Source organism: Aspergillus puulaauensis, chromosome 8 (genome assembly GCF_016861865.1).
Source record: "Aspergillus puulaauensis MK2 DNA, chromosome 8, nearly complete sequence".
NCBI lineage: Eukaryota > Fungi > Ascomycota > Eurotiomycetes > Eurotiales > Aspergillaceae > Aspergillus > Aspergillus puulaauensis.
The window spans coordinates 1727090-1754984 of NC_054864.1; the positions used below are offsets into that span (position 1 = coordinate 1727090).

The 27895-nt window shown below is 47.1% G+C and overlaps 9 protein-coding genes across 9 annotated transcripts; 4 read left to right on the forward strand and 5 right to left on the reverse strand.

Moving 5' to 3' along the window:
• Positions 1-25: 25 nt before the first annotated feature.
• atrA (protein kinase MEC1) lies at positions 26-8823 on the reverse strand (the record flags this gene model as incomplete). The annotated part of the gene is made up of 26 exons (XM_041696938.1): positions 26-217; positions 276-394; positions 446-530; positions 586-673; positions 727-849; positions 900-982; positions 1075-1199; positions 1250-1447; positions 1492-1777; positions 1834-2028; positions 2078-2174; positions 2235-2396; positions 2451-2543; positions 2592-2689; positions 2744-3050; positions 3100-3577; positions 3637-4171; positions 4229-5455; positions 5513-5755; positions 5813-6292; positions 6378-6474; positions 6534-6686; positions 6735-7133; positions 7183-7475; positions 7531-8174; positions 8229-8823. 26 exons carry the CDS (start codon positions 8821-8823, stop codon positions 26-28), a joined length of 7395 nt encoding a protein of 2464 aa, XP_041562518.1.
• Positions 8824-9556: 733 nt separating this feature from the next.
• Positions 9557-10539, forward strand: TAD2 (nucleoside deaminase; the record flags this gene model as incomplete). The annotated part of the gene is made up of 5 exons (XM_041696939.1): positions 9557-9646; positions 9703-9807; positions 9982-10190; positions 10244-10341; positions 10406-10539. The coding sequence occupies 5 exons, from the start codon at positions 9557-9559 to the stop codon at positions 10537-10539; spliced, it is 636 nt and encodes a 211-aa protein (XP_041562519.1).
• A 105-nt stretch (positions 10540-10644) lies between these two features.
• Positions 10645-11509, reverse strand: APUU_80637A (putative NADH-ubiquinone oxidoreductase 21 kDa subunit; the record flags this gene model as incomplete). Its single annotated transcript, XM_041696940.1, has 5 exons — positions 10645-10728; positions 10799-11001; positions 11075-11280; positions 11372-11388; positions 11450-11509. The coding sequence occupies 5 exons, from the start codon at positions 11507-11509 to the stop codon at positions 10645-10647; spliced, it is 570 nt and encodes a 189-aa protein (XP_041562520.1).
• A 1225-nt stretch (positions 11510-12734) lies between these two features.
• Positions 12735-13797, forward strand: CSM3 (Chromosome segregation in meiosis protein 3; the record flags this gene model as incomplete). The annotated part of the gene is made up of 3 exons (XM_041696941.1): positions 12735-12976; positions 13038-13116; positions 13201-13797. 3 exons carry the CDS (start codon positions 12735-12737, stop codon positions 13795-13797), a joined length of 918 nt encoding a protein of 305 aa, XP_041562521.1.
• Positions 13798-14205: 408 nt separating this feature from the next.
• Positions 14206-15894, reverse strand: APUU_80639A (RCC1 domain-containing protein; the record flags this gene model as incomplete). Its single annotated transcript, XM_041696942.1, has 2 exons — positions 14206-15030; positions 15082-15894. 2 exons carry the CDS (start codon positions 15892-15894, stop codon positions 14206-14208), a joined length of 1638 nt encoding a protein of 545 aa, XP_041562522.1.
• Positions 15895-16674: 780 nt separating this feature from the next.
• On the reverse strand, positions 16675-18630 carry RIB7_2 (RibD family protein; the record flags this gene model as incomplete). Its single annotated transcript, XM_041696943.1, has 1 exon — positions 16675-18630. One exon carries the CDS (start codon positions 18628-18630, stop codon positions 16675-16677), a length of 1956 nt encoding a protein of 651 aa, XP_041562523.1.
• A 404-nt stretch (positions 18631-19034) lies between these two features.
• On the reverse strand, positions 19035-22420 carry nic96 (linker nucleoporin NIC96; the record flags this gene model as incomplete). The annotated part of the gene is made up of 5 exons (XM_041696944.1): positions 19035-19361; positions 19422-20167; positions 20218-21196; positions 21248-21890; positions 21954-22420. The coding sequence occupies 5 exons, from the start codon at positions 22418-22420 to the stop codon at positions 19035-19037; spliced, it is 3162 nt and encodes a 1053-aa protein (XP_041562524.1).
• Positions 22421-22860: 440 nt separating this feature from the next.
• COX16 (cytochrome c oxidase assembly protein COX16) lies at positions 22861-23351 on the forward strand (the record flags this gene model as incomplete). Its single annotated transcript, XM_041696945.1, has 2 exons — positions 22861-23184; positions 23271-23351. 2 exons carry the CDS (start codon positions 22861-22863, stop codon positions 23349-23351), a joined length of 405 nt encoding a protein of 134 aa, XP_041562525.1.
• Positions 23352-25003: 1652 nt separating this feature from the next.
• Positions 25004-27221, forward strand: ptpA (putative protein tyrosine phosphatase (Pyp1); the record flags this gene model as incomplete). The annotated part of the gene is made up of 2 exons (XM_041696947.1): positions 25004-26413; positions 26493-27221. The coding sequence occupies 2 exons, from the start codon at positions 25004-25006 to the stop codon at positions 27219-27221; spliced, it is 2139 nt and encodes a 712-aa protein (XP_041562526.1).
• Between the last annotated feature and the right edge of the window lie 674 nt (positions 27222-27895).

Here is a 27895-nt window from a genome sequence, read left to right on the forward strand (position 1 = left end):
AATTTCGGAGCTGCGTTACCCAATGCTAGAAGAAAGAGCACCAGCCAATGTACATTGCGGCGAGATTTCGAGTATCAGTTGCCTGGATGATGAGCTCGTCGACGTGACCGTCCACCGATAATGGAACTGATTCACCTGGAAGAAGGCCGCGCAGTTTGTTACGAACGTTTTCTAAGACGCCCGCAGGAGTATCGGGGACGTTCGCATGAGTTCGACGCTTAGTTGATGATTTTAGTGTCAGCCCACTATCTCTGCTTTAGGACCGGGACTTGTACCTTCTTTCCAATAAAATCAGTTGTTGGGTCGTGCAAGAATGTTTCAAGTATGGTCATGAGTGCATCTTCATTCTGCCGCAGAAGATCGAGACTTAGTTCACAAGTTTTCCGAAACGGACCTGTTAAATTGTTAATCAACCGCAGATAGCTTTGTGTTGACGCAAACAGACCATTATATTTGTAAGCGCCAAATGCGTCAATCATATTTTGTGTCAACCGAAATGGAACCAACTCTGGCTTATCGAACGTCAAACCCTGTATGCATGGGATTAGTTGAATGCCCCACTGGGTAAACCCTGGTACAACTCACCTTGTCGAAAAGACAGTTGAAATCAACATGAAGAACACCGCCGGTACCTTCCTCGAAGAGTATGTTTTCGCCATGTCGGTCTCCCAGCCTACGGGATAGGTCATTTAGCAGAGCACGGTTGACTAGATGTGATTGACGAACCCTAAGACATAACCAACCATCGACATAACAGCACAGGATCGAGTATAGCGAAGTCTTGCGGCAAACCAGGCACCCGTCTCGGGAAACATCTCCACGAACCATTCATGCAAAACAGGCGGGAACCTGTATCGCACTTAGTGGCTGACGAATACCAGGAGATTGCTAGTACTTACGTTGCTAGAACCTTGTCCGTGAATAATGAGATTTTGGATGCGTCCGAGCATGCTTCATTAAGGTAATGGCGTATCTCCTCGTACTAAATGATCGACCGTCAGTTTCTGTTTGGAGCGAATGACGGAAAGGACTTATTGTTTTTTGGAAAAATAAATCCCTAGTGATAAGCCATACATTTGGCGTGATTCCCCTCTCCCTAAGTGACTTTGTGACTAGATCCCTCAAAGTTCTTAGGTTGTCCACCCACTCAATAAGTCCGCATTCTTCATTCAACGGCGTAACGGCGTACGTTTTGATATCTTCTACATGTAAGCGAGAGTGAGGGAGGATGTGTGCGCGGCATACTTACACATGCGCCGTTTGCTGGATTCCACGTCCTTTTTTAGGAATCTGTTGATCATATTATTGAATTCCATTAGGCGTTGGTCCTTACGAAGGTCATCTTTTGGTTTACACAGGATATTGTATATCCTGCCGTCAGACCCTCGGATGCCAATTTTGCGAGGCTTTTGGAGCGAGCTAAGAATCTGAGCATCGTCAAGGACCCCTAAGACAGTCAGATAAGGTGTATTGATATGCGTAATTACATACCTTCGATAGTGGTGGAATCCCGAGGAAAGGCCCTGAACCCCTTCAGATACTCTGAATCATGGCTAGCTGGTAAGCTTGGGGTAAGCATTGCCTGGAAGGGAACAACGAGTCGACATGGCGCTACTTTATGATTGAAGTTGAGGTGTCGTGCAAGGTTTATTCGAAAAGTTTTACTCTCAATCTTTGCTACACACAATTGTAACAGCTCATCTGAGAATTTTTGCCCTTGGCTGATCATTCCGCGGATGTCAATGCTTGCCTCGGTCTTCAATTTCTTGTTGATATCCTGTTGTAATTTTAGCCTGGGCTGCATCCAGACAGATATTTGTGATTAAAACCCACGGTTATTTTCTGGAGACAAGTAAAACCCCTCGACGCTCGGTCGGTGGATGATGACTTGACAACGGCGAGAACAGTCCATAGTCCTTGCTGGGGGAAAGCATTCACTGCCTTTGCCACAATCCTAGTCAACAGAGTACAGACAGTAGGAGTTGGGTGACAGATTCGTGCGACGACTTGAGGTAGGATTGTAAAAAGCTGAAAGTAGTCAGCTGAGAATCTGATATGGTTCAGACCCGGGACTAACCAAGGCAGCTGGCATTCTATTGACATATTTTTTCAACTGCGAGTGCATGTCATCCAAACTCTTTTTTCGTTGGTTTAGCGTGTGTGCTTGGAAGTCCCTTTACAACAATTAACGGAGGGATCCAAGGAGGGAGGTAACATTAAGAATGAACACCTACGCATTGTCACCCCTTTTCGGATCAAATGGTTGTTCGACGGTAGAAGCATGTTCCAGCCAAAGAGTGAGGACTTTGGGTAGTGACTGGAAAACGTACTTATTCCCGTGTGCCAATGACCGAAGGTAGTTGTCAACGACCAGTTTCGACGCTTCACCACTCAAACTATGATAATTAGCATCAGCGGCCCCTTCTTTTATATCTTGTTACAAGGCGTACTATATTTGTGCCTCCTTTCCTGGCGGCTTCAATTTCTCCGAGTCCAAGATCTTGTTGTAGTGCTTTCCAAGATAATAATGGGCCTTCTCCCATCTGAAGTCGATGAGATAAAATGAATACTAGCAAGAAGGCCTTACTTACCTTGAATGTAGCTTGATGGCCTCACGATACCTCTGCACTATGACATCCGACTGGGTTTGTCCTGCTCTATCGGTCCATTTCGCTAATAACAGGTGTGCCTTAATCAGTTAGATAAACAATTGGAGAGTAGGTGCCTCCAGTTTGCGACGTACCCTAGCAGCAAGTAGATTTTGATGATTCTCATGACTAGAGACAGCGGATTGTGGATTCAGATTGTCGGGATTGGATGTGGTCGAAGAAAATTCATTGACAGCTATTGCGCCCTCTAAAATTTGTATGGCCTTCCGGTGATGGCCGTCTTTCCAGAGTAGCCGGGCGTGCTCAATAGTGGCCGAGCGGTCTTTTAAATGAGCAGCATTAAGCATGGACTGATATGCTTGATTGCCAAAATTGCCTCTCCTCAATAACCGAGCACTCGTTAGCCATGCAGCGGCTATGTCAGAGTCAATGAAAGTGCCACTGTTGCTCTATTAGCGCGAGTCATTTAATTTTCACCAGGATAATTCACCTCAACTCCATGGCAGCTCTCCTTAGCCCGAGAAGATACTGTTTGTCAGATAAATACCCTCCTAGAACGTCTAGGCGACGATCTAAAGAATTTCGTAGATCCGTGCGTGAATCCGGTTTTTTATGCGCAGCCCCGGCTAGGATAACAGATTCAACCTCTGTCAGCGCGTGCAATTTGAGCATACTATCATGACATGATTGTAAGGATGTAACGGAGTTTGTTGTAAGTGCCTTGGCAACACTCAACCGTAAACCATCAATAAGTTTGCCAAACTGCTGCCTCTCGCCCTGACGGAAGGCATCTAAAGCCAGACCAATACCTATGTTAAAATCCGCTGTTGTCTTTCGCGCACAAAGTTTGAGATAATTGTGCATCTTATCCCATTTCCCTGTTACCCAAGATGCCTCGACCGCGAAAGAAAGAAATTTGGGCATAGAACTCGTCGGCCTGAGAATCTCAAAACGCGTGAGAATTGCATCTGCAGAAGCACGTAAGTAAAAGTAGAAGTCCAATGGAAATTCGAATTCATGAAACTACCTTGTTGTCCTGATTCCTTTAAGCAGGTAAACAGATTCCACTGGGCATCTAAGTTACCGGGTTCTTTTTCGAGTTGCAATTCGTACCAGCTTTGCGCTGTGGCCCATCTCCCTGCCTTTCGATGTTCGAGGACTTGCTGGTCAATGTCAAGAACGTGTAGGTGAGTCGAGATCCCCTCGATACCGTCGGGCTCATCAATTTGGCTGTAAATGTCCTGGAGATGTTGGTAAAGCGATTCTAAGCTGGTGGGATGTTGTTTTTGAGGCCGACTCGTGTATTGACGGATATACTGTTCCCAGTGAAATAGAGCCCTAGAGAAAGACTTGCACTCCACAGCTCGCTTAGATATCACTTCTGGCGGGATGGAGCTTAGAAGAGATTCCACCGCTTTAATCTGAGAAGAGTACGAGCCCACCAATAGATCCCGGTCGTTCTCCTTGGAGGCTCTGTGGTGTCCGCGGTTTCTTAAGCTACCTAGCTGTTTTTTCTTCCCCTGAACCCATCTCGAAAGATAGTCCAATACTTCAAAGACACTCTATAAGACGTGAATATCATCCAAATTGCCAGGAGGCCGTCGGATCGTGTTACTTACTTGGGTGCACAATAAGATGGCTTCGTGTACTTCATTCCTATTTTCAGGAAGGGGATAAGTTAGAATATTCATAAGCTCACCGTGTAAATCGTCCTTCTCTTTCTGAGTTCCTCCAACCACTCGGTTCAAGACAGCAAATGGAAGTAGGAATGATGCTATTGAAATGTCTTGTCCTTTGATTATACGACTGCAGACGCCAAATACCGACCTCGCATTATCACCACTTCCGCTTTGTAGTAAATTTTGAACAAAGCTTCGCAACCAGTCTGCATGGCTCACTCCAGGTGAAAACAGAGGATAGGTGCAGCCGGAGCCCGCAGCCCCGATGGTGACAGTATATTTTGACGTTAAGAAGGGCGTCAAAATATTACGGACGGCCTCAGGAAGCTCTAACCACCGTTGATATTTTTCGTCAACCACATCGCGCGAACGCTGGGTGATAGCGGAGTTTAAATTGCAAAATCGCAGTAGATTTTGCATGGCATATGCTAGGAATCCTTGAGCTCTCGTATTAGACGCTGATAAGAAGGCATCAACTAGCACATGTTGGAAAAAGAAGAGTACGAAGTCAAACGTCTCTTCCATTTTACCAAAATTTGACAGAACGAGTATCTCTTTTTTCTCTTTGATCGAATCCACTCGATTTGGATCCAAGCAGCCGATATGGCCAAGACAACGAGCGGAGAGAAGGGTAATGGATTCTGATGTAGCGTTGAACTTTACACAGCAGTCAAGTAAAGACCTGACCAAGTGCATCACAGCGGGATCTGGCTGCTCACTGATGACAGATCTGTGAAGGAATTCCTCATGCCTTGAGAGGTATGAAACAAGCTCTGTCAGTGCTTGCTCAACGACTGTGGCATTTTCACTCGAACAACGCCGAGAAAATGTAATAAAATGGCTTCGGACATCCATAGTATCTTTCATCTTGCTGATTGTAGTATCGAATTTAGAGAGCACAGGTATTGAAGCCAATGAGGGCATAGTGCCGAAAACGTCCTGTAAAAGTTCGTTGTGAAGGCCCAGGACGTGCTCGACGAGTTGGTAAGCAAACGTCCTAGTGTCTTCGGTGAAGGTGACCCAATGTTTTATCACGATAGAAAGAGTTTGGTCAAGGAGCGGTTCAACCTCCTCTTCATGCAATGATCTTACTAGAACCCCCCATACTATAAAGGAGTTGTTGCAGAGCTCTTTGAATTCCAACGCAGACCGCAGACAAGCACATATCTATAGTATTCAGTTTAGTCGACCAAATCAGTCGGAATAGCGAAATGGTGCAAATACCTGAGGTAAAGCGCTACTGACATAGCCAGGGGCAACTTTAATCATAGCCCCAATAGCCATGATATTTCTTTTCTTCTCAACAATAGGTTGTCTGATTTGGAAATCATTGATGGCATGTGCAAACTGTGTGATTATTCCGAGGACATGCTCCTCAATGAAGTGACCTATCAAGTTTGATTGTCTTGAAGTGTGTGAAGACTTGCGTGGCACGAGAGATGCCAGAACAAGTAGAGCTTGGTAAAACTATATTTTTTTAGAGCCATTCGTCACTCTGGGGTTCTAATTCCTAGGATCACATACCCTTGCTCCCTTGTCTTCTCCTGTATCACCAAGGCCTTTCAATAGATCGCAAGCAATTAAGATCGGCTCTATTCTCACCAGCTCTGCCAAGGCACGGCCGTCGAAAGCAGAATCCACGTCCGACAACGTGGACATGATCATTTTTTGAGGATCCGGAGAGGGTTGGCATAATAGAAACGCTAGTATTGCTGCAAGATTATCCTTCTCAGAGCATATATCAAAGGGCGCTTTGCCATCCTTATAGGTCCCCCCAATCCGAGCAATAATTTCCCTCTTTCGTAAGAGCACCAGATGCGGCAAAACATAGACTTCTGTTAGTCTTAGAAAATCGTCAACTGTCATCCCAAGCAGGTCACACAATTGCTCTGCCATATAAGGGCGAGATTGCAAATTTTTGACGACTATCACGGAAAGTGTCCTCCAAAAGGGCCGGAACAAGGCGGCGGGAGTGACGGCAAGCTGCTGCCCAAGTTTGGATAACTAATTTTCGGTCAGATATTTTTCTTGGAACGCTTGGGTCCCTGAAACCATTGGAGACCAGAGGAAGTCTAGAGAGCTCATATACCTCAGTGTACGCTACCCCACAGGTAAATGGATTTGGATGTCCAAGATACTCTATGAGGCGAAGAAGAACAATATTCATCTCTTCATCGTTGGAAAACCTAGTGCCCGAGGATGTTAGTCTCAATACTAGCCACAGTACATCAGCCTCGAATTATACCTTGCCAATCGGCACAAGCTCATGATGCAAGTCTCATGCAATGCTGTTTCTTTCTTTTCAGATAAGCTTTTTAGCCAATCCAGAAAGATAACGAAGTTGCCGCGCCGTGTTTCATGTCCTAGGCCATCGCGCACAAAACAAGCGACTGTATGGCTGCGGAGTTATTAGTACCTAGTATGTTTCTAGTCACGAGGAGCATACCCAGCGATAACCCGAAGTTCTCGCACAGAGCTTCGAAGAGAGCCCAGGAGGAAATCACCAAAAATGGAACCCGATAGCTTTAGGTGGATGGGACTCGGTGTGTGCATCAAAATTCGCTTCAAAGTAGCCATAGCAGTTACTCTGATAGTCGAAGAACGGGATATTTTAGGAACTATAAATGCTAACACTTGGCATAGGACATCACATTCGTTGACCTGAACATCAGATTGGATGTGACTTTGGAGCTCATCATCACAGATATGACAAAACTCTTTGCCCAAAGAGTCGGGGTTGCTTTGGATAGTCACCGTTAGGCTCCCATTGATTGCACAAGGCAGACGGCCCAGGTCATTCAGGAACTCATACTTTTCCTGCTCAGAAAGGGCAGGAAAACATTTGCTACGAAATGTTAGTATAAAGAAAATTGCGGGTCTTGCGGTCAACTCACAAAACCGCAAGCTTAAGGCTCTCTAAATTTGCAGCGCCTTCATAACGGATGAATTCTAGTAATCTTAAGGTGAGTTGTTGAGCTACAGTGACTCTGCATTGGAGTTCCGGCTGTAGAAGACGACGACGCCTAGGTATTTCCCTAGCTTCGCTATCATTTGGCCGCCCGGGTGTTTGGCTAGAAGCGAAAGAATATGTCATTGCATCGACACCGTCGTTGGAGGCTAAAAGTGCCGTTGGTCCCGGATTTAACTGTGCCTGCACCGCGTTATTAAGAGAATTGTGAACTGCAGACTTATTCTTGATTAGCTTCATTTGCTGACTTCTTGAACTGCTGTAGGTTCTCTACCTTGAGATGAATTCCGAGGGATTTGAAAGTGGTCTTCCTCATCGCATCGCTTAATGGTGGCAGAAGTCTTCTAATAGATTTGAGCTGCTTCTCTGTACAATCAGAAAAGTTGACGAAATCGTCAATAAAGCAGGCTAGTTGTGACTGAAGAGAAGTGGAATGGCTCAAACAGTCTGAGGACAATATATCGCCCAGCATTTGGAGGGAATCGTAAACTGTTTCAATTTCAGACGAGGTTTCACATAAGCAACATGCTCGTATAGATGCCAAAAAGCGTGAGCATATTTCGACCTTGGAGTCGACCTTATCCATGCTGGTACCCTGAAGCCAAATGGATACAACACTCCATATGCGTTGGTAGCCACTTAGAATCCAAGCTAGATTTTGCCGCATGCTCGAGGCCTTGCTGGGAAAAGAGATTTGGCCATCTAACCGAACTAAGAACGAGTCAAGAAGGCCGAGAGTTACTAGAACAGCTCCTTGAAATGACCCAAGACTGACTCTTTTTTCAAATAGGTTGCGAGGCAGACCGAGCTTGCCTAGTACTACGAAGAGGGGTCCTTCAGGTACTGGGAAGGACGATTTGAATTGAGAAATGCCCCACCGTCCCTGGTGTTGGAGTTTTTCTAAGGAAAATATGACCTCTGAGGTTGGTTGGTTAGTCAGATATTCCCAGCTCACTTTGGGTCTCTACAAACCATTTGCGCAGGCCCGCAGGAAAGTAGGAATAGCATGGCAAGGAGACCATAGCTTCGTGGTTTTATATTGGGCACAAACTATAGTCGAGAAAATCCTGGTGACCTTCTCATCAACGGTGCAATTGTTTTGAGTACAAGACAGGTGAAGAAGTTGAACAACCAGCCAAGCGTATAACGGGGCGTTAGCCCTTGCCCCTAGAATTTCTGGATCGGGAACTTCTGTCAGTGTTTGCGGCACTTTCTCGACTGCTATTTGGATGATGTCTAGACAGTCCAAAAGTTGACCATTAAGCTCGCTGTTGCCTGGTTTTTCATTCTTGGTACACGGCTCCAGACCTGCCTTGAGAACAATGCATATGAGCCTGCTAACATCGGTCACGCTGTCATCGAGACTTAATTGACTGTATTTCCCCTCCACTAACTCCTGCCGGAGTTGCGCAAAGGATTCTCTTGTTAAGCGGTGGACTGGGCTTCCCTGGGATGAAAGACGTGGTGCCAGCTGGGCTGCTAGGGTAGACGACACGGGTTCTGCAGATGTCCAATCGGCCATACTTATTGTAGAATCACGATTGGCATTCAATTCGTTTGCAGTCATCTGTAGAATTCAATTCATGACATGCTTGTTGCTTCAGGTGACAAGTAGTGCAAAGAATGTGTATTAGAATAAAGATTTAGTGGACGCGTCGGTTCTGCAGAGAAAACCAATCTTTTGACTCGGAGGAGCGATAAGCAGCCTACTTATCGATCAGGCGTTGTAATGTTGTAATATACGGATTATAATACCGATTAAATGTAATATAATGATAGTACACTGTAACAACTAGTTAAGTAGACAGGTAGTATGACGTAGTGCAAAATATATTTAATTATTCAGTTGTAATATCATTATCAAGGTTAGGTGAATTTAAATCCCAGTATATAACCGAGATTTAATCTTGAGTACTCTGTATATAGTATTAAATTGTAAATAGAGCGCGCGGGCTTTGCAGGGATTGAAAATAAGGTCAGTACAACTGGTACCTCCGACGTATGTAAGTACATATGTAGGTACAAGTTACGTACTCGTTACTAGTCTTACTTACACAGCAGTACTTTCCTGGTACGTAGTGCTTGGCAACTGCCCTGCCCAAGCCCAAAGCTCTACTCCATGTTGCCGGTGGTCTTGATTTATTTTCTTAAGTGACCTTCCTGTGGTCTTCTGCCAACTTGCACGGGAAATAAGAGAAAAAGAAAGGAAGGAAAGCCTCAAATACTACATATTTGATTAAATTATAACTTGACTTAACTTGCACTTTAACATCAACCCTGGATCGAATCACCTGAACATTATGAAGCATATGTATAGCGCACCCAAGCCACGAATGGAACATGCAACAGCAGCAGATAATTCTTACTTTATGGAGCAAGCATTTGAAATGGTATTGTATTTCACCCAAATAGATCCCTACTTGGACTGGAACTCACACTTGAATAGGCACGCAGAGCGCTTGATCTGGGTGAAACGCCCGTAGGCTGCGTTTTAGTGTACAAGAATAAAATAGTCGGTCGTGGAATGAATGATACTAACAGATCCATGAATGTAAGTCAATAACATAGTCCTGCTGGAGCGGCTTCGCTTATTCTCTTCTTCTCCTCTTCTTTCTCTCTTTCTTTCTCTTTTGTTTGAGACTTCTAGGCTCTGGTTCTGGCTGGGCCATATCTGACTAGATAAGTAATGTCTCACAAAGTGCACCTTCTGACGTGCTCATATCAGGGAACAAGACACGCCGAATTTCTTGCTATCCAAGAATTTCTTCGCAGTTATCCAAAATCGGCACTCCGGTCAACAGACTTGTACGTAACGGTTGAGCCCTGTGTCATGTGCGCGGCAGCCTTACGTCAATATCAAATTCGGAGTGTTTACTATGGCTGTGGCAATGAGCGATTCGGAGGAACTGGAAGCATTTTATTATTGCACTCTGAGTTTGCGACCCTCTGAAGACAAATTGCATTAGTTCTGCGTTGACCTGCTGTAGTTTGGCGATTGACCCGCCCTATCCTGTTTATGGCGGGTTGCAGCGGAAGGAGGCTATCATGCTACTGAGACGCTTTTACATACAAGAGAACGAAAAAGGTTTGATGCGTGTCCCAATGTTTGCTCATTGCGGGGAGAACCAGGTGTTGACTTCAATTAATAGCGCCTAAACCACGACCCAAAAAGAATCGAGAGCTGAACACCAAATTCGACGATGTTGACATTGACCCGATTACGGAAGAGACGGATCGTTGCAATACCGATGGAGTAAGCAACGTCCTTAGAAGGCAGACATAACTATACAATTCTACATATTCCGCTCGCGCACGTATCGCATCGAATGGAAATAACACCCTCCAAGTAACGCAATGAATGAACCCCCCTTTGCGAACGACATGATTCTCAAGAAGATCCAGCTTTGGAAAGGCGTTCAGCCTCAAGCTCCCGCTCAGCCTGCTGATAGTATTTAGCCGTATCGACACCGTGCTTGTGTGATAGTCAGTAATCTGGTAGATTTTAAGCGGACCAGAGATTTGGAGTGCAAGCAAAGACTTACATGTTCATGGTTGACTAGATTGAACCATGGGATAACCTGAACGAAGAGATTCGCATATCGCGAGTTCCGAGCGGCTACACCCTGTAGGTAAGTGGATACTTGCGAGGAACCATAGAGAGGCTCGCCCTTCTTAACTTTGTCTACCATTTCCTTCATATCCATATCAACCTCTCTTGAGTTCTCCGTGAATCCATGGAAGCGATCTGGAGAAATAAGAGTCAGCGTTGATCCCAGACGGCCGGCCCATCGTAAATTGGGGCGTGAGGGATAACTTACTGCATGACCTCTGGTAAAGGATATGTAGGCCGCCAATAACACCGACCGCTGTCGCCAGACGCATTACGGGGGAGAAACCCCCTCTACCCACGTGTGATGGGCTCACCCTTTCCATAACCCAGAATGCAAGCGGGGATGCAGCAGCAGCTCCGCCAGCAACTGCATAGTCCGAGGGTCTCGCGTACCCGAAAACGCGCCGCACATGTCTGAAATAAAATATGTATTAGTGATATTCCGAGGGTTGCTATCGGAGCCATGTAGGTGTAAGGCTAAAATATGGCCAGTGGTGAGACTTACGGGTCCGAGTCGATGAGCTGCAAACAGGGTAAGTATTGATCTTGTCTGAAGTAATTGAGGGATTGAAGAAAACCGCACCGGATAATCAGTAAGAGCTCGCTTTGGCGGTACAACCGCAGGTTTGTTGGTATCGGCCATTATGAAGAGCTCGAATTGGCCAGCGTGACGATTGAAGGTTCGAAGTGTCTCTTGTGAGGGCGGACTTGGGGATGTCGGAAGTTGTGCCAAGACTAGAATTTTCAGATTAGGACTAGCTCGAATCACCACCCTCCGACTACTGGTACACTGGGGCTGGGGGCTGTCATAGTACATGATCTAGACTTGGGTCTACAAGGAGAGGTCTCTTTCTTAATTATAGACAAATCACATTTCAAGTTGTCGAAACCTGAACATGAAGTCGCATAGGAAGCGCATACCTGCTTTTACGAGAGAGCTTTGAATTGGCGCTTAAAAGAAAATCCCCATTGAAATTAGTTAGGAAGTTCAAGGCCTTTTACCACCAGTTGAACATAGTGGTTGGATGAATTGTCCACAAGACGCACCTATGTCTAGCTCTACTTTCAAAGTATATATCCTAGGCAGTATGTACTGTTGCTTGCCCGGAAGTAGAGAAGCTTTTTTTCTACCTTTACTATTAAAAATATTATTCTTACTCTCTTTATATCATGGATAGGGAGGGAATTTTAGAAAGTTCAGATATTCTACTATAACTAATATAACTAGTTTCTTGTTGATTATTTCTATATAAATCTATTAGGAAAACACCACGGCTGATCCTATTATAAAACCCTACTGCAGGCTTCCCCTATTTGTGGAGCTTCAGTACTAATCCCCCATATCCAGCCGTCCGGCTCCGAACTCGAGTCCAAGTTCTAAAACAATAATTTGCAATTTGAGAGCCTGCTATTGGCTGGTGGCGATATCGCATTGGGTACTGGAGCGGGACGGGTGGTGGATAAACGGTTTTTCCGAAGGTGACCCCGTTTCCTCGTTATCTGCTCCGTGGCAAAAGCCCTAGGAGAATCATACACGTTATCATTGAGCAATACAAGCAGATTCTTGATAGGTTCTTTCCTCTATTCATTAAGATCTACAGACTGTCGGTATTCAACAAAAGCACCCTTCGGAGGTGTCGGAAAGCCTACAAAGCGTCAGTACCTTGGAGCTGGAACGCGTTGGGTTCAAGACACGTCCACTGGACCCAACCACCAGCCCAGGTTTATCGATTATCGACCAGTTGTTCTGCGTTTGAACATCCGATGTTCTCTCCATTCGCCCAATTTCCTGAGAAGCCCCGACAGAGAAACAAGAGCTGAGGCCAACCAACTCAATACCCGCATACTCATCGATATTGGACACGCTGATGGCAGACGAAAGCAACCTAGCGACGACGGACGCAGCACAATCTACCGACCATGTCGACGACCTATTTGATTACGATGTTGGTCTTGACGGAATACTCCAGGAAATCAACACGAACTCGAGCAGCGTAAATGTGCCGAAGCAACCTGCTCCACCCGGTAACTCTGGAGTAGTCCTGGGTTTAGATGAGGAGGTCAAAGTCGCTAAAAAGAGACAGCCTGTTGCCAAACTGGACGAGAATAGGTCGGCTAGAACACAATGAAGCAATCATTCAGCCATACGCCGATGCTAACCTTTCTCCAAGACTGCTCACACAAGCTGGGATCCCAAAACTGCGGCGCTCGGCGAGACAAAACCTGAAGCTTAAAGGGAAAGGGTACGAGGTTCGTCCATGATTTTTCCCAGTATAATGGCGTGCTCGGTTAGATTGATCGTGAGCTCTACTGACTTATATTGTTTGCACATAGTTTCCTGATTTGGCTCGCCTCCTGAACTTTTATCAGCTATGGCTCGATGATCTTTTCCCCCGTGCGAAATTTGCCGATGGTCTGGCTATTATTGAGCGACTTGGCCACTCTAAGCGCCTCCAGACTATGCGCCGAGCATGGATAGAGGAAGAGAAACCCTGGGCCGCAAACGACGCCACATCAGATCCGATGCAAATAACAAACCGCGATGATAACACCTCGAACAATGTCAACTCAAGGGCTGACATTCATCAATTAATACAAACCGATATCTCGCAGTCGCCTGGACGGTCAGATGATATAGACGAGCAATTGTTTATGCCGGATAAAACTGACCGTCAGCAGTCCGCAGTAGATGATGGTGTTCCACTCAATGATGACGACCTCGATGAACTGGATGCTTTATTGAGAGAGCATACAGGTGGGACTGATATTGGAAACACTGCTTCAATTGAGACGACTGATAATGGGCATGTTCCGTCGTATGACGATGATTTTGACGAGATGGACGCTTTGCTGAGAGAACATGAAGATGAGCCTGATGTAGGAAATCAATTCGATTTTGAAAGGAAAGAAAAACAGCTCGCTGGAAACTAAGATTTATGCGGATGAGTTCAAGACGATGAAGAAACTCCGAGACCTTTTTGGATGAAAGTTTGAATAAATATATTGCTGAAAATTGGCATTTGCTGACCTAATTTGATGGTTTGTTGTAAATCGGCGTATGCCATGGACCCAGTTTCAAGCAAAATTGGAAAAGGACCAAGCATCCTTTGAGCCGGTTGCATGATATTACAAATCTTCTACCCTTGTGGAAGCTAAAAGTACAGGCCGCATTGAAATATAAAACCGCTGCTGAGAAGCTACAACCCTTCACTGAAAACAAGTCCAACTGCGCTCCCCCACCACATTTAAAAGATAAGCCAAATCCCACCAGGACAATTCAAAAGGCAAATCGAATCGCAACTTAAATCGTGCCCCTCCACAAATCCTCTTTTGGAAAGATCAAAGTGTCGCAGGTTCTGTGAAAACCGAGAACTGACCACCGCCACCAGCCCAGTTGAGGTTCTTGCCCCGGACAGCAGTGTTTTCGATAACAGTCGCAACCTCGACGTCATCTTGTGTGCCTTGGCCCGTTTGATAGGTGGCAGAAAACCCCCAAGACCAGGGGCGGCCATCATTGTCGATCGCGATTGAGTGATCGGATCCAGCTGCAACGGCTTTCGCTTTGATTCCAGGTACCGCAGTTGGCTCAATTAGGATACGTGGACGGCCCCGCTCATCTTTAATAACTGCGTCATTTGAGAGAGTATCGATCTTTAGGCCGGTTTGGTAACCATCTAGCCGACCCCAGACCAAGCATTTGCCATCATGGGTAACAGCTAGCGAGTGATGAGCACCGCCACAAATTTGGGTGACGTTCTTTTTGGACAGAGAGTCCACGACTGTGGGGTGAACAATGGCAGCCTCGCTATCGCCTGCATGTTCACGAATGCCTGTTTCGCCGAAGCTGTTCAAACCCCAGGCGTATACTTTGCCGGATTGGTGTACGGCGAAGGAATGGAAAGCGCCAGCACCAATGTGAACAATGCCCTTAGGAAGCCCAAACTCCCGTGGCTGAAGCCCATTTAATTTATTCCGCTCAATGATACGACGGCCGAGTTGGTTTTGCTGGCCAGAGCCCCACGAAAAGACAGCACCTTTATCGTTCAAAGCGAGGACGTGATTATCCCCGCATACCAAATGCTTTATTTTCTTGAGAGCTGTAACTAGTGTTGGGACTGTCTGAACCTTGACGCTGGCATCGAAACCAAGAATACCATCGTTGCTCTGGGTTATTATTAGCTAAGCGCTTTATAAATCGGTGACATGCATACTTACCCTAAAAGTTCCCCAGCCGTACACTTGGCCATCATCGGTGAGAGCAAAGCTTGAGCTGTCGCCAGCGGCAACTTCAACAAATACTGTACCCTCAGGGAAAACACTAGAAGGAATGGCAGTTGGCGTGCTTTCGTGGGGGTTTAGATCAGGACTGTCCTCCGAGTCCGAATCAGAGTCAGAGTCATCTTTGTCCATGTCCTTGTATCCGCCGTCCCATGTCGTGTCCCTTCCAAGGGCGCCTTGGTCATTTACACCCCAAGTAAGGATATGATTGTCATGCGTAAGGGCGACGCAATGCATACCGCCGACAGTGACTTGCACGACGCCGACAGTATCCGATGGTAAGTGGGGATTGAGGCGCGGGCGCTTCACGTCGATAACGTTCTTGCCGACGCCTAGACCAAGTTCACCAGAGCTACCTTCACCACAGACATAAACGTTCAGCTTGGTACCCGGCGCATTATTGATGACGACCTTTGGCTTTTGCTTCGTGGCGACAGGCTTCGCAACACGAGCTCGTTTGACCGATTGACTAGCCTCGCTCTCATCCCCGGCTTCGGCTCTGCGCTTTCTGGTAGGTTGGACAGGTGCATATCTCACATCTTTTGTGGCGTTGGCGTCTTCTGTTTTAGGAGTCTTGCGTGTCGTGGAAGCTTTAGTTTTCGCGGTGTTCCTGGTGGCAGTAGCTGAACGTCCTTGAGTTGTATTTTTGGTTGCTGCGATATCTTTTGCGGTAGTCGAAGCAGCTGTTTTCTTTTTAGTCGCAGCGGTGGCCCGCGCTGCGGGCTTGGTTGCAGCTTTCTTAGGAGGCATTGAGAACAGAAAACAACCGCTAATGGGTAAACCGGAAAAAAAGATGAATTGTGAGGAAGATGAGAATATGAAAGTGAGCGATCGAGGGCAGGGGGGTTGGGAAGAGGAAGTTACTCAGGGCAGAGGCGAGAGGACAAAGGAAGGAAAGGGAAAAAAAGAGCGGCGATGTGTTCGTGAACCCGGGGCGTTATTGTTACAGCGAATCACGCGCTAGGCTGAAATTCCAAGTTTTCCCACATACTTGGGAGCTACGTATTACTATCATTGAAATTACTCCTAGTTTTGCTGCTAAAAAGTCTCGCGCAGATATCGGAATTGCCTGAAAAAGGACGGACATGCCCTGGTCAATTGCCAACAGCTTGCGGTCATTGCTTGCCTAAGGGTTGCGTTTTGGGGTCGAATCTTCCTCACACAGCTTTCCCTTTGGTTCCCTTTGGCGGCTTGGCCTTTAATTTTAGCCTTAAACTAAGATTAGATAGATGGAAGTTCTTTAAGCTCTATTGGAATGGCCCGCCGCCGGGGTTTCTTTGTGCCATTCGATGGCCTCAGCACAAAGAAAACACTATCATATCGATGTATGCCACAGTTCAAACGCCTAATTTGTCTGTTTTTGTGTTTTAAGGCTTTTTTTAGAAGATAGGGAATGCCACTTCCTTTTTGTGTTGTGTTTGGATATCATTCATTGATTATTTTATTGCAATTTTTCTTTAGTTATAAACTGCGCTCAGATTAGATGACATTCAGTCACGTACTGATTTTCCCAGCTCCAGCGTCCGTTTATCACGATTCTGCGCCGGAGGAGCTGGACTCGGTAGGAGGCGCGAGTGGTGTAGGTGGTGTCGTGCGGATCTTTCCACACATTATGACATTTTGTCCCATCGGTACCCATTTCACGTCTCTCGGATTGAGTGCTGCATTAGGTTTTCCCTGCGCATCACGTTTTGAATCTGGGCTCACACCGACTCCCCCAGAACCCAAGTACGTTGGCGCAATAGTCACAATGATAGAATCAACAAACTCGGTGTATTCAGGGTTCAGAAGCTCACTAAGAACTCTTCCTCCGCCTTCAATCATTACACTCTTGATGCCTTCTGATGCCAGGGCCCGTAATATAGGTTCCCAGCGAAGCCGCCAATTCTGGTGGTACTCCATGATACGAAGGAAATCGCCTCCGTAACCCTTCAGCATCATTAACTTTTGGGGGTGAATCTGGGCTCCAGGGGACACGACGACCCATGGGGCTTTGCCTTTCCCCTCTACCGTAGTCCGCAGCATCCTACAGTCGGGATGCACCGGCCACCGCCCCATGGGGTCAATAACCACCGGTCGCGGCTGCCACATCCTTCCGAGACCGCCAAACCCCCCAGCACCCTGCAGCCTACAGTTTAGCCCTGGGTTATCTGCAAGGACAGTCCCGACTCCGATTAAAATTGCATCGTGACGTGATCGCAGATAATGCGTCATTAGTTTCGCCTCTGGGCCTGATAGCACAGTCTGCATGCCGGGAAGAAGAGATATTTTAGAATCCATGGACGACGCATAGGATAGGGTGACATGTGGAAACTCCCGCTTTTCGTCTTTCTTCGGGAGATAAGGCTCTAGAAAATCAAGCGGACATTGTGGGAAAGGAAGAGTATCAGGTGGTAACGGTGGAAGTGTATTCGGGTGCAGAGCGGTTGAATCAGCTGGCGCGGTGTTTTCGACATCTGCCATCTCCCGAGTCCGCACAATTCCTTGGCCTTTCTGATACTCGTAACCTTCGTGAGGTACAAGTTTGACCTCCGGATTTTGTAGCCTCCATTTTGCTGAAACGTTACGAACGTCTGTAACAGTACAGAATTTCCCACCTGCTTCAATAAGTCGTTCCGGTTCTTCTCGGAATTTCGTGTATATCGAAGAAGGTAGGTATCCTTTGCTCGCCTCCTTCTTGGCGAACTCCATTAACCCTGTATTCCGCTTCACCTTGTCAATATAATCGAGATCATGTGAGTGTTGGTGGCTGCTTCCCGGTGTTCTAGCGATAGTGACCGTTGAATATGCCCCTTCAAATTTGATAACCTTGATTTGGAAGTTGCAAAGGCCACCTTCACGTACCCTTTTCTTTCGAGGGCGCTTACCCTCTGGCAAAGGTCGTGTCTCTGAGCTCCGGTGAGTTGGACGTCGCAAGCGGCACATATAGTAATCAGTAGTGCAATGTCCTTCCTTGCTGGAATTAGACCTCTGCTTCACCCACACATTATCAATGAATGGCCAGTAGGTTTCGAATTCTTGCAAGCTGATCTCAATGGGCTCCTTGCATTCAAACATGACTTGTCGAATCCTCGCGAGATTCGGCGGGTTGTCTATGAGCGTGTAGTTTTCAGGTTCACCTGTCTGGGCTGTATTTGCTGCGCCGTCACCACAAATGTCATTTGGATCCTCAGCAACTTCATTCAACGGATCCGAGAGGTTCACCAAACTAGAGGGGCTTATCGGGTTGGACGGACTTCCATTTTCACCCAGACTGTCTAACCCAGGCGGTTGTAACCGTGGTTGTGAATTTTCCACAGACAAAATTTGTGTCTTCGGGGTTGCAATATTATTATTGCATACAGGGTCCATTCTCTGTCCTGTTTGCGCTTCCGCTGTCGTGTCTCTGAGGCGGCCTGAATCCTCAGGCTGGAGAGTGTTTAGCCTGCTATTAGGCGATATTGACGTAGGTCTCCTTTCCGAACCGTCAGAAGTGTCATGGTCCATGTCGAGAATGGTAATCGGTCCGAGTCAATTGAAGAGGCCCAGTGTCGTACGTCATGTAGCACGGCCGCATTTAATATGTTCAGTACATTGTTGCCCCGAGCATGAATTTGGTCCAATCGCTTCGACGACGCCTTAGCGCACTCGACGCCGATTGGAGTTATTGTTGGTGAAGTATATTCAGATATGTGTATAATGAACACGGACGGGCAGCCGTTCATGGGGAAAGCCTGAATGATGTTTCCTTGAGCTTCACCGACTCGCCGCCGATTCTTGGCGCACCTCCGCGGAAAAATCCGCGCCCGAAGAAGCTCTACCCACTACGCAATTGATACAAGATTCAGATTAAAGCAGTGGTTTATTTTTACTATTAATAATCATGTCGTATGTAACTTTACCAATATTCCCTAATAAGCACCAATATTGGCTCCAGCTCGAGCAAGGGTTTCATAAACTCTTGGTGGTAGTTTGTATTTGACCATCCCAGAGAAAATCATCAAATCCTTTGCCATGGCCAACAGCTCCTCAGCAAGGCCTTGTCTCATTTCGTTTTCGTAGGCGCCATTTCTCAATCGCTCACGTTCGCGACCAATGCATGTGATGCTCCAGATTATCACATGGCCCACATTGCTGGAAATTAGTGATGGGAGGGATGAAAATGCTTGGGCGGCACTTCGAATGTAAGGTACAGATCCATTGGCCCGTAACGGTAGGATACCTAGTCCATTGATTGTCTAGGAGATCCAATGTTAGTTAACGAAAGAAGACAATGGGTTATCAGGTCGCAAACTTACGTCCAGGGCTGCCGTCCATTTCCCTGTCTCTACTTCTGTTTTCGCCTCCATCATGCGGAGTAGAAGACCACATGTGTCGCGGCTCGATTGACGAATCCGCTGATAATATAAGGCGTTCTGGTTGTACAGACTGATCATATTCTTTGCGAGCACAACTGGGTCTTCCACGACAGTCAAACTCAGGCTAGTTCCCGGTTCTACTGAGTCCCCGTGTTCCAAGTTTTGGCCGTTTGGCGGCAGGCTAGTGCGAGGCCGTAGAGGCTGTAATTTCAACGTCGGGCTTCCCAAGGGAACGGCCACAGAATCCGACAAGGTTCTGTCGATTATATCAATAACACGATCGTAGTCTTCGGCAAGATGATACAGGAGCACCGCGTCTGTTATTAAGCCTTTGTCTTCAGCGACGGCGGCTGCTTGAACAGTAATTGTTTTCAGGAACTCTTCTTGATCCACCAATTTAATCAGACTAATGCGTTGTTCAATCAGGCCTTTAATTCTGGTACCATCCGAACGAATGTCGCCGAGTAGCTTTGCAAAGTCTCTCGTCTCTAGGATGTATTCCCGCAGCGCCTCATGACACACGGAAGCCTGGGATTTACCCAAGGCCCCTGGAAGATCAGCGTTGAGGCAAAGAAGAGAGAAATAGTCCACTGCCGCTTCAACGTGCGCGGTACGGAACTCTTTCGTGTATTGAGTCAAGAGGTAACCAAAATTAATCTGCGGGTACTGTTTCACCGTGAATGATACTGGTAGGGTTAGCATGCGTGAGGAATTAGGTTATATAAGGTCGACCTACAAATTTCTTCTCCAGAGGTGTAAAAATCAGACACTCTCAGGAGGCCATAGTACGCGAGTGAAATGGCGAAGTGTACTGCACTGACAGGTGCATAAGACCCAAGATATGAAACCGCTTGTTCGAACATTCCTCCGAGGATCTGGAGGAGAAAGAAAGTTCCATAACCAGGTCCTTCTTGGCCTTTTCCGAACATTCGTTGCCCTATCTCTGTGATATCTGTCTGGATGTCTTCCAGTCCAAAAACATCACCGGCAATCTCTTCAGCCCTGTCATCCTCTCTAGCTAAGCTGAATTGCAACCACATCCAGTCTTCGACGCTTTGATTAATCCCATCCAAGCGCCTACGAACAAGATCACAGCGCCCAATGATCTTATAACACGCCATTCGGTATGGGTCGATAGTGTTGTCGGGGGCGTTGCGTGACCGCTGTTGGTACTCCCCATTGATCCTTTGTTGCATGTCTCTCGGCAGTCGTTTGCTTTGGGCATAAGTCGTCATATATGTCACAAATTTATGATCCAACGACCGGAAACCGGGATCTTGGGTAACGTATTCTGCCGCTTCAGTAACAAATCCACATCGAAGAAGATAAAATATAAGAATCCAGCAGTAATCATTCCCCACCATCTGTAACTCAGCTCCATCCGGAGCAAGGTCCCTCCTAGATTCTCTGAGACGGATAAACGCCCGAACTTTGTTAATCACGGTGGGTATTCCACCAAGTTGCGCTTCGCGGGGATTTTTGGCAATCGCTCCCTCGATATCATTGTAGAATGAGTTCTCCAGAAATTTTCTTGAGCCTTCAATTATTTGTTTCCTAAGGCCGGCAGCTTGTTGCGACTTCGGTGTCTCGTTCAGATATTCCTCTGAGAATTGCCGCTCTTTTATTGCGCCAGGATCCGAACTACCTGTAACATCAGTAGGTTCCCCGATAATGCTTACAAGGGCTTTGTATGCATCAAAAAGCTGACGAGGAACCTAATTGAGTTAGCTTTTAAAAACGCAAGGTCAACGAAGACGGATACTTACATCACCACCGGCGCGTTCTTCAACTTCGGAAAACTCGTGGAGAACCGGAAAGCTACGCGCTTGAAGCCGTGCGGAGTTAAGTGACTGGACTTTATCCGCGTAATAGCCCATTTTTTCGCGCAAGAACCGAAGGTCCAAAGTATTCGAACCAGAGTCGTCGGGGCGCTCCATTGGATCTCCAAAAAGCTGATAGCTTGGTTTCCCAGTTCCCGGAGTGCCTATAACGGACTTCTCCAAGCCAGTTCGGCCGAAGACGCTCCTACGAGTAAGACCATGTGTAGATGAAGACCCAAATTTATTGGGCTGCCTGGTTGAGCGGCCAAATGATGGTCCTGAATCCCCCAACGGATCATCTCTTTGTGATAAACCGAAATGTTTAAAAATTCTATGGCGCTGCTCCTCCCAATCGAGGTCAACCCTTTCTTCCAAAAACGAGTCAAAATCCCTTTGGGCTCGGACAAGACTCTCTGCGACCATAACCTGACGACCTCGTTGCTGGATATTCCTCAAGTACTTCTGGTTGTCCGGATCAAAAACCTCCGATTCCTTCGATGGAAGTGAGATGGACGCTTGAGGTTCTAAAGCTTTCAAATCACGTAAAGCATGTCCTGGAGAGACGCCTGACGCTGCAAGTAAATAATGTCTGTTTTTGAAAGTGATCAGCAAACAATAATATGTAGATCTAATATGGTGCTTGAGTGCTTACGCCTTGCTACTTGGCGCATGCGTATCTTTCAGAGTCCCGGTGCCAAGTCCTCTTGCCTTTCGTCTGATATCATCGAGACCCAACTGCAGATTAGGCAGCTCCTCAAAATTACTATTCTGAGTGACTGCAGAAAGCGGTCGCTTTTTACCGCGCTCTAATAGACTGTTGAAGAACGCGGGTAGCGCTGCCTGTGAAGAGGTATGTAAGGGCTGGCTCCCAGCACTTGATTGACCCAATCCAACCATGGACGATTGAGCAGGCTGTTGTTGGGTTTGGGGTTGTCCACCGAAGAGGGGGGTAGTTGACGGTGTCTGAGTTGCCGAGGAATTTCCGAAAATACTTCTTGGGTTCCCTTGGGATAATATGCTGGAAGGCTGCGGCGGTTGTGACGGCTGCGACGGCTGGTTTGCTACACCTAAACCGCCCAAGCCGCCTGTACCGAAAATAGAGCTCGACGTGAAAGACATCTACGAGCCTGCACCTGCACAATTGACCGGACACGGAGGAGCGAGTAGTGATGATGTTTTGCTGTGTCCACGGCCCTTAGATCGCAAAAATCAGCTTGTGTTAGAAGTATTATTAATGTTGGTGTTGGGGTTTGGAAGTTCATGAGGTTTAGAAATGTATACTTACTCTATGTCAGAAGCATTGGTTGTTTATTTATGAGAGCAACTGTTGAGGATAATTTCCTTTGGCTCCTGGTCCGAGATTTTATTGTTTATGACAAGCTCCAGGTTGCGGAGTACCTTGCTCTTCCAAACTGGTCGGATTTTCTATTCGCCGAACTTTCTTTGTTGAATCATCAGCCAGCACTCTCATAAGTTAACTACTCCATTATCACTGTGTCGGCATCTACTTTTGACTGATCTAAATTTGATGATTCCGAATTCGACATATTGCCGTGACAATGCCGGCCTTTCAAACCAAAACTTTTCGACGGGCAACCACAGCGTCCTCCACTCTAGGGGAAAAGCTTGGTGAGGCGTATCGGGCTAGGCTTCCAAGGCATCCGTTTCTTCTTTTCGGTCTACCATTTATCATGATTATCGTGGCTGGGTCGTTTGCTTTGACTCCGGCCGCTGCTCTAAGGTATGAGAGGTACGACCGCAAAGTGAAACAATTGAGCCAAGAGGAGGCGATGGACCTAGGCCTTAAGGGGCCCGATGGGGAGGAGGGAATCAAAAGGAACCCACGCAGGAGAATTCTTGGTGATGATCGGGAAGAGTATTATGTACGTGTTTAGCCCACCATCCCCTTACTGTTCCGAATTTGTCTTATTGCGTTTGCTTCTTCATTAGCTAATTTATCCTTCAATAGAGGCTTATGGCGAAAGACCTAGACAACTGGGAACAAAAACGCGTTCAAAGGTTCAAGGGTGAACCAGATGGGAAGCTGTGAACTGTGTTCGACATGGCCTCGGCCGCGATGTAATGACCATCACTGAAGTCGAAAGCAAACCATTGAGGATATTTTTTCTCCTCGAAATAGTAGTCGATTCGACGAGGAATAATAAAAAATAACCTGTCGATAAGATTGGATGCTGGTCAATTGTTGACTTCGTTACCGTGAGCCGGTATGGTCTACACATCGCCCAGGGTTTCCCCTGAGTGCCCTCGCCCATCCAAGCTTTAAGGGGCAGGTTTAACGCTGTGACCTCACTTAATACAGGCCAGTCATTATCCAGATAACTAGCCGATGCCATCGAATGGTCGGCTTTATACGGACTCCTACTAATGAGCGCCGCCCCCTCTGACCCAGCAAGAAGCAACAAACAAGACCCTTTATGTGAGCTCTTTTGGTGATAAAATTCCTCGTCGCTGGCGCCCATATTTGGAGCTCTAATTCACCTTAATATTCATTACCACGGTCAATAAAGACTTGTGGTATGTCCTTCCTAAACTGTATGTACCGCGTGGCACTCAGATTATCTATCCTACAGTGTTCTCAAGCATCTAATGCGTAAGCGGATTTTATCGGCCTCGACTTGAAATGGCTCGGAGAGGCTTTGGTTGCTGAGCATGCGCGGCTTTCAAGTGGAGTACATGCGGTATGCTATACTTGCTCCTAGTCCTATGTTATATGCTGTGGAGGTGAAACAGTGTACCAGAGCATAAACTCTGAGCTTTCTAGGACTCCTAGGCCGTAACAAAGACTATCATTTTTATATTATAAGTCAGATTCTCTGTTGCTACATGTTCAACCAGTTGTCTCCCGAGTGTGGCAAAGCCGTTTACTCCAGAAAAAAATGGCAATGATGGCGAGAAGGAAGGGCAATTAGAGCCACCTGTAATGGCAGACTTCAACCCTGGCTAGTGGCCGTTCCTGCGATCCAGACCGGCCGAACTGGCCGTGGCTCGCGACACCGAAGGTTTGCCGCCCTCCGCCCATAACGTCATTTCCAGCGATCAACTGCACGCCCCCGTTTTTTACTCAGCCCAACTCTTATTTGCTTCGACCTGCTCGAACAAGGATGATACCAGTGGGTCGACGGTGATACTTCTTCGCAAGTTCGCAGTCCTTACTAGTCGAATCTCAACCCCCACTATCCTTCTGCGGACTCGATTGGTCCAGGAACTCAACTGGATCTGACCTTATGTGATACTTGCAGTGGAAGCGACGATTCGTTGTGTAGAAGAGCCGGACTGCCGCCTGAAAACGAGGCATTCCATCCACGTTTTTTCACACACTTGAGGTTCATTCATTTGACGCCACACCACGCTCCTCAGAACCAACCCCCAACTACACGTCCACGTTATATATAATCTCTTAGCCCTGTATCGGATCCCTCCTCAGTTTTCACAGAGTTTACGACACCTTTTCCGATCGAGTGTTTCTGTTCGCCGCATCCGCTTTTCCTCTATGAGCGTCTCTACCCAATAGCTCTTCGGATTCTCGTTTTCCAACTTCACTTCCTTACTTTCATATCGGCCCAACTCCCTGGAATCCTAATTATTATCGAAATGGCAAGCGGTTTAGAGGATTGATTTTACGCCCGATATAGTTATCGGGAGCAAGCTAGATTTCCCCCCACCCCTTGTCTATACAAAATTATGTCTGCGATGACAGGTCCCAGATCGCCAACGTCGCCGTGGCCCCAGGAATCTCAGACCTTTCCACTCCCCGGTTCTTCAAGCCCCGCGACCTTTTTCCCGTTATCCGATCCTCGTTCATCCTCTTTCAACAAAAGCAGCCCTCGGGGAGTGGCAGCAGAACTGCCGGATTCCAACTATTTCTCGTTCAATGTGGAAAGCCAGAGCAACTTCATCAAGAATAGAGAGCATCTCTCCCAGACTCTTCCGAACGAAAGCCCGGAAGGTAAACTTGTTTCCGGTCAAGATACCGTCGAACCACACGGCTTCCCTTTTGGGGTAGGAAATGCTGGGGCTCCTGACCCTGCGGTCTATAGACTTGCGCTGACTCGTCCGGTGGAGAAGGGCGATTTTAATTTGAGTGGCACAAAGAATACTTCAGCACAAGCCACAGGAACAACCATCAGCCCAGCTTCGATTGAGAAGTGCGCAGAGCTCATTGATTCGTGCCCCAACGACCTGATGATCCTGGATGTACGACCCTACGCGCATTTTGCCAAGGGAAATATCAGGGGGGCTTTGAATCTCTGTATCCCGACAACCCTGCTCAAGCGCCCTTCATTCGACACTAAAAAATTAGCAAACACGTTTACTGATCAAGATGATCGGAATAACTTCGGTCGTTGGAGACAATGCCACCACGTCATCGTTTACGATGCCTCCACATCTAATATGAAAGACGCGGCACCTCTAGCGAATGTGCTAAAGAAATTCGTGGCCGAAGGATGGAATGGCTGTGGTATGATTTTAATGGGTGGATTCAAGGCTTTCTCGTCAAAGTTTCCTACTCTCACCCGTCAACAACAACGGGTACTCGATGCTCAGTACGAGAATACCTCGCCAATGCATATCGGCCTTCCACAATCTGCACCCGTTGCTGGTGGGTGCAACATACCAGAGTCATCAAATACAGCGATTCCATTTTTCGGGAACATTCGCCAACATATGGATCTTGTCGGGGGAGTTGGGCAAATTGCTCTGAAGCACCCGGAAAACCTATCCGAGTCACGAAGACAATCCCTCCCACCATGGCTGCGTGAGGTATCAGAGTCTTCGGATCAAGGCCGAATTGTTGCTTCGAGATTCTTTGAAATTGAGAAAACCGAACTAGAACGTATGAAACAGGCTTTATCATACGACCAGGGCAAGGATTCTAGTTTGGATAGGCCTTCTCTGAGATACCGTGTTGCGGGAATCGAGAAGGGGACGAAAAATCGGTATAATGATATTTATCCTTACGACCATTCTAGAGTGAAACTCCATGATATACCTCGCGGTGACTGTGACTACGTGAACGCGAGTTATATGAAAGCTGAATATAGTAATCGGCATTATATAGCAACTCAGGCCCCCGTGCCAGATACTTTCGATGTTAGTCTTACCATCATCCTCTTGCCTTATGGAGCCTTCTCTTGAGAATAACAAGGGCTCTGACTGACAGATTATATAGGATTTCTGGCGCGTTATCTGGGAGCAAGACATTCGCCTTGTTGTGTCTTTAACCGCAGAGGTTGAAAGAGGTCAAGTCAAATGCCATCCTTTTTGGAAATCTGGGTCATATGGACCATTTTACGTGAATAATTTTTCTAAAAAATATATTCCGATGGAAGCGTCAAAACCACATGAAGTCGGCACCGAGGCAGAAGAGCCACCGGCGAATCCGACTGACCACCCAACTGTCGTTGTCAGGCACTTTGGTCTATCGCATTCGGGTTTCCCATTTGAGCCCCTGCGTGAAATCACACAACTTCAGTACCCAGATTGGCCAGATTTTGGCACCACATCCCAACCAAGACATCTTCTAAATTTAATCGACCAGTGTGATAATATCCGGGCCGCGACATCTCGTGCTGCACCGGGCAACCCTAACAGGCCAGTTCTAGTGCACTGCAGTGCAGGATGTGGCCGCACTGGTACGTTTTGTACGGTTGATAGCGTTTTGGATGTGTTAAAACGCCAATGCGCCGAGCCGAACGGGCAACATGAGGGTCGGCCTTTCGACCAGTTGCTTGGCGGTGGACAGTTGGACCTTGTTGCGAAGACATTGTCCGAGTTTCGTACACAAAGACCAAGTGTGGTTCAAAACCTCAGTCAGTTTGTACTTTGTTATGAAAGCGTCTTAGAGTGGGCCACGGCCCAAATGCCGCGGACTCCGGGGGGTAGTCGAATGTACCGGTAGTTTTTCCTTCCGTTCCAGCATATTGGGAAGATGTGTACGCATGAGCGCATTTGTGGGGCGTTTGGTGCGTTTCTTTTAGGGCGAACAAATTTAGATATCTCCAGGAGCTGACGCTCGGCGGAGTCTTTATAAAGAATACAACATTGAATTCCTTTGGAACAATACTCGGGGACACTCGATACGTACTACTAGCTCGCAAGAAGCCCACATAGTACGGTAGGTAGTTGTCGCATAACGGGCGATATTATTGCGGCTCGCCGGGAGCTCCCGTCGGAATCGGAAGGCATTCAAGGAAGTCCAGGTATGGGCGGGCACTGGCAGCCTGGCAGGACACCGTAGGTAGGTAGGCAGTGGGCAGTGTGGATCGTGGCAGGCACCCGCCCCTTAGTAGCCTATCGGAGGATGAGAAACAATCTGAAGTGTGTACCTTACCTACTCCGTAGGCTATTACCACCTCCCACCCACTTCAGCGGTCCGAACTCCATACTTATTGCCCATCTTTAGCCCAGGCATTGCAACAATCCAGTATTCGGTTGGTGCCTCTGTCGAGATACCGGGCTGTTGATTTCAACTCAAATACGACTGGCCCATCCACAACCTTACGAGGTACTCCTGGTCACAGAGAATAGAGAGCCTTGGCCAAATAACCATCAATCTTCTTTGCACATGCCATA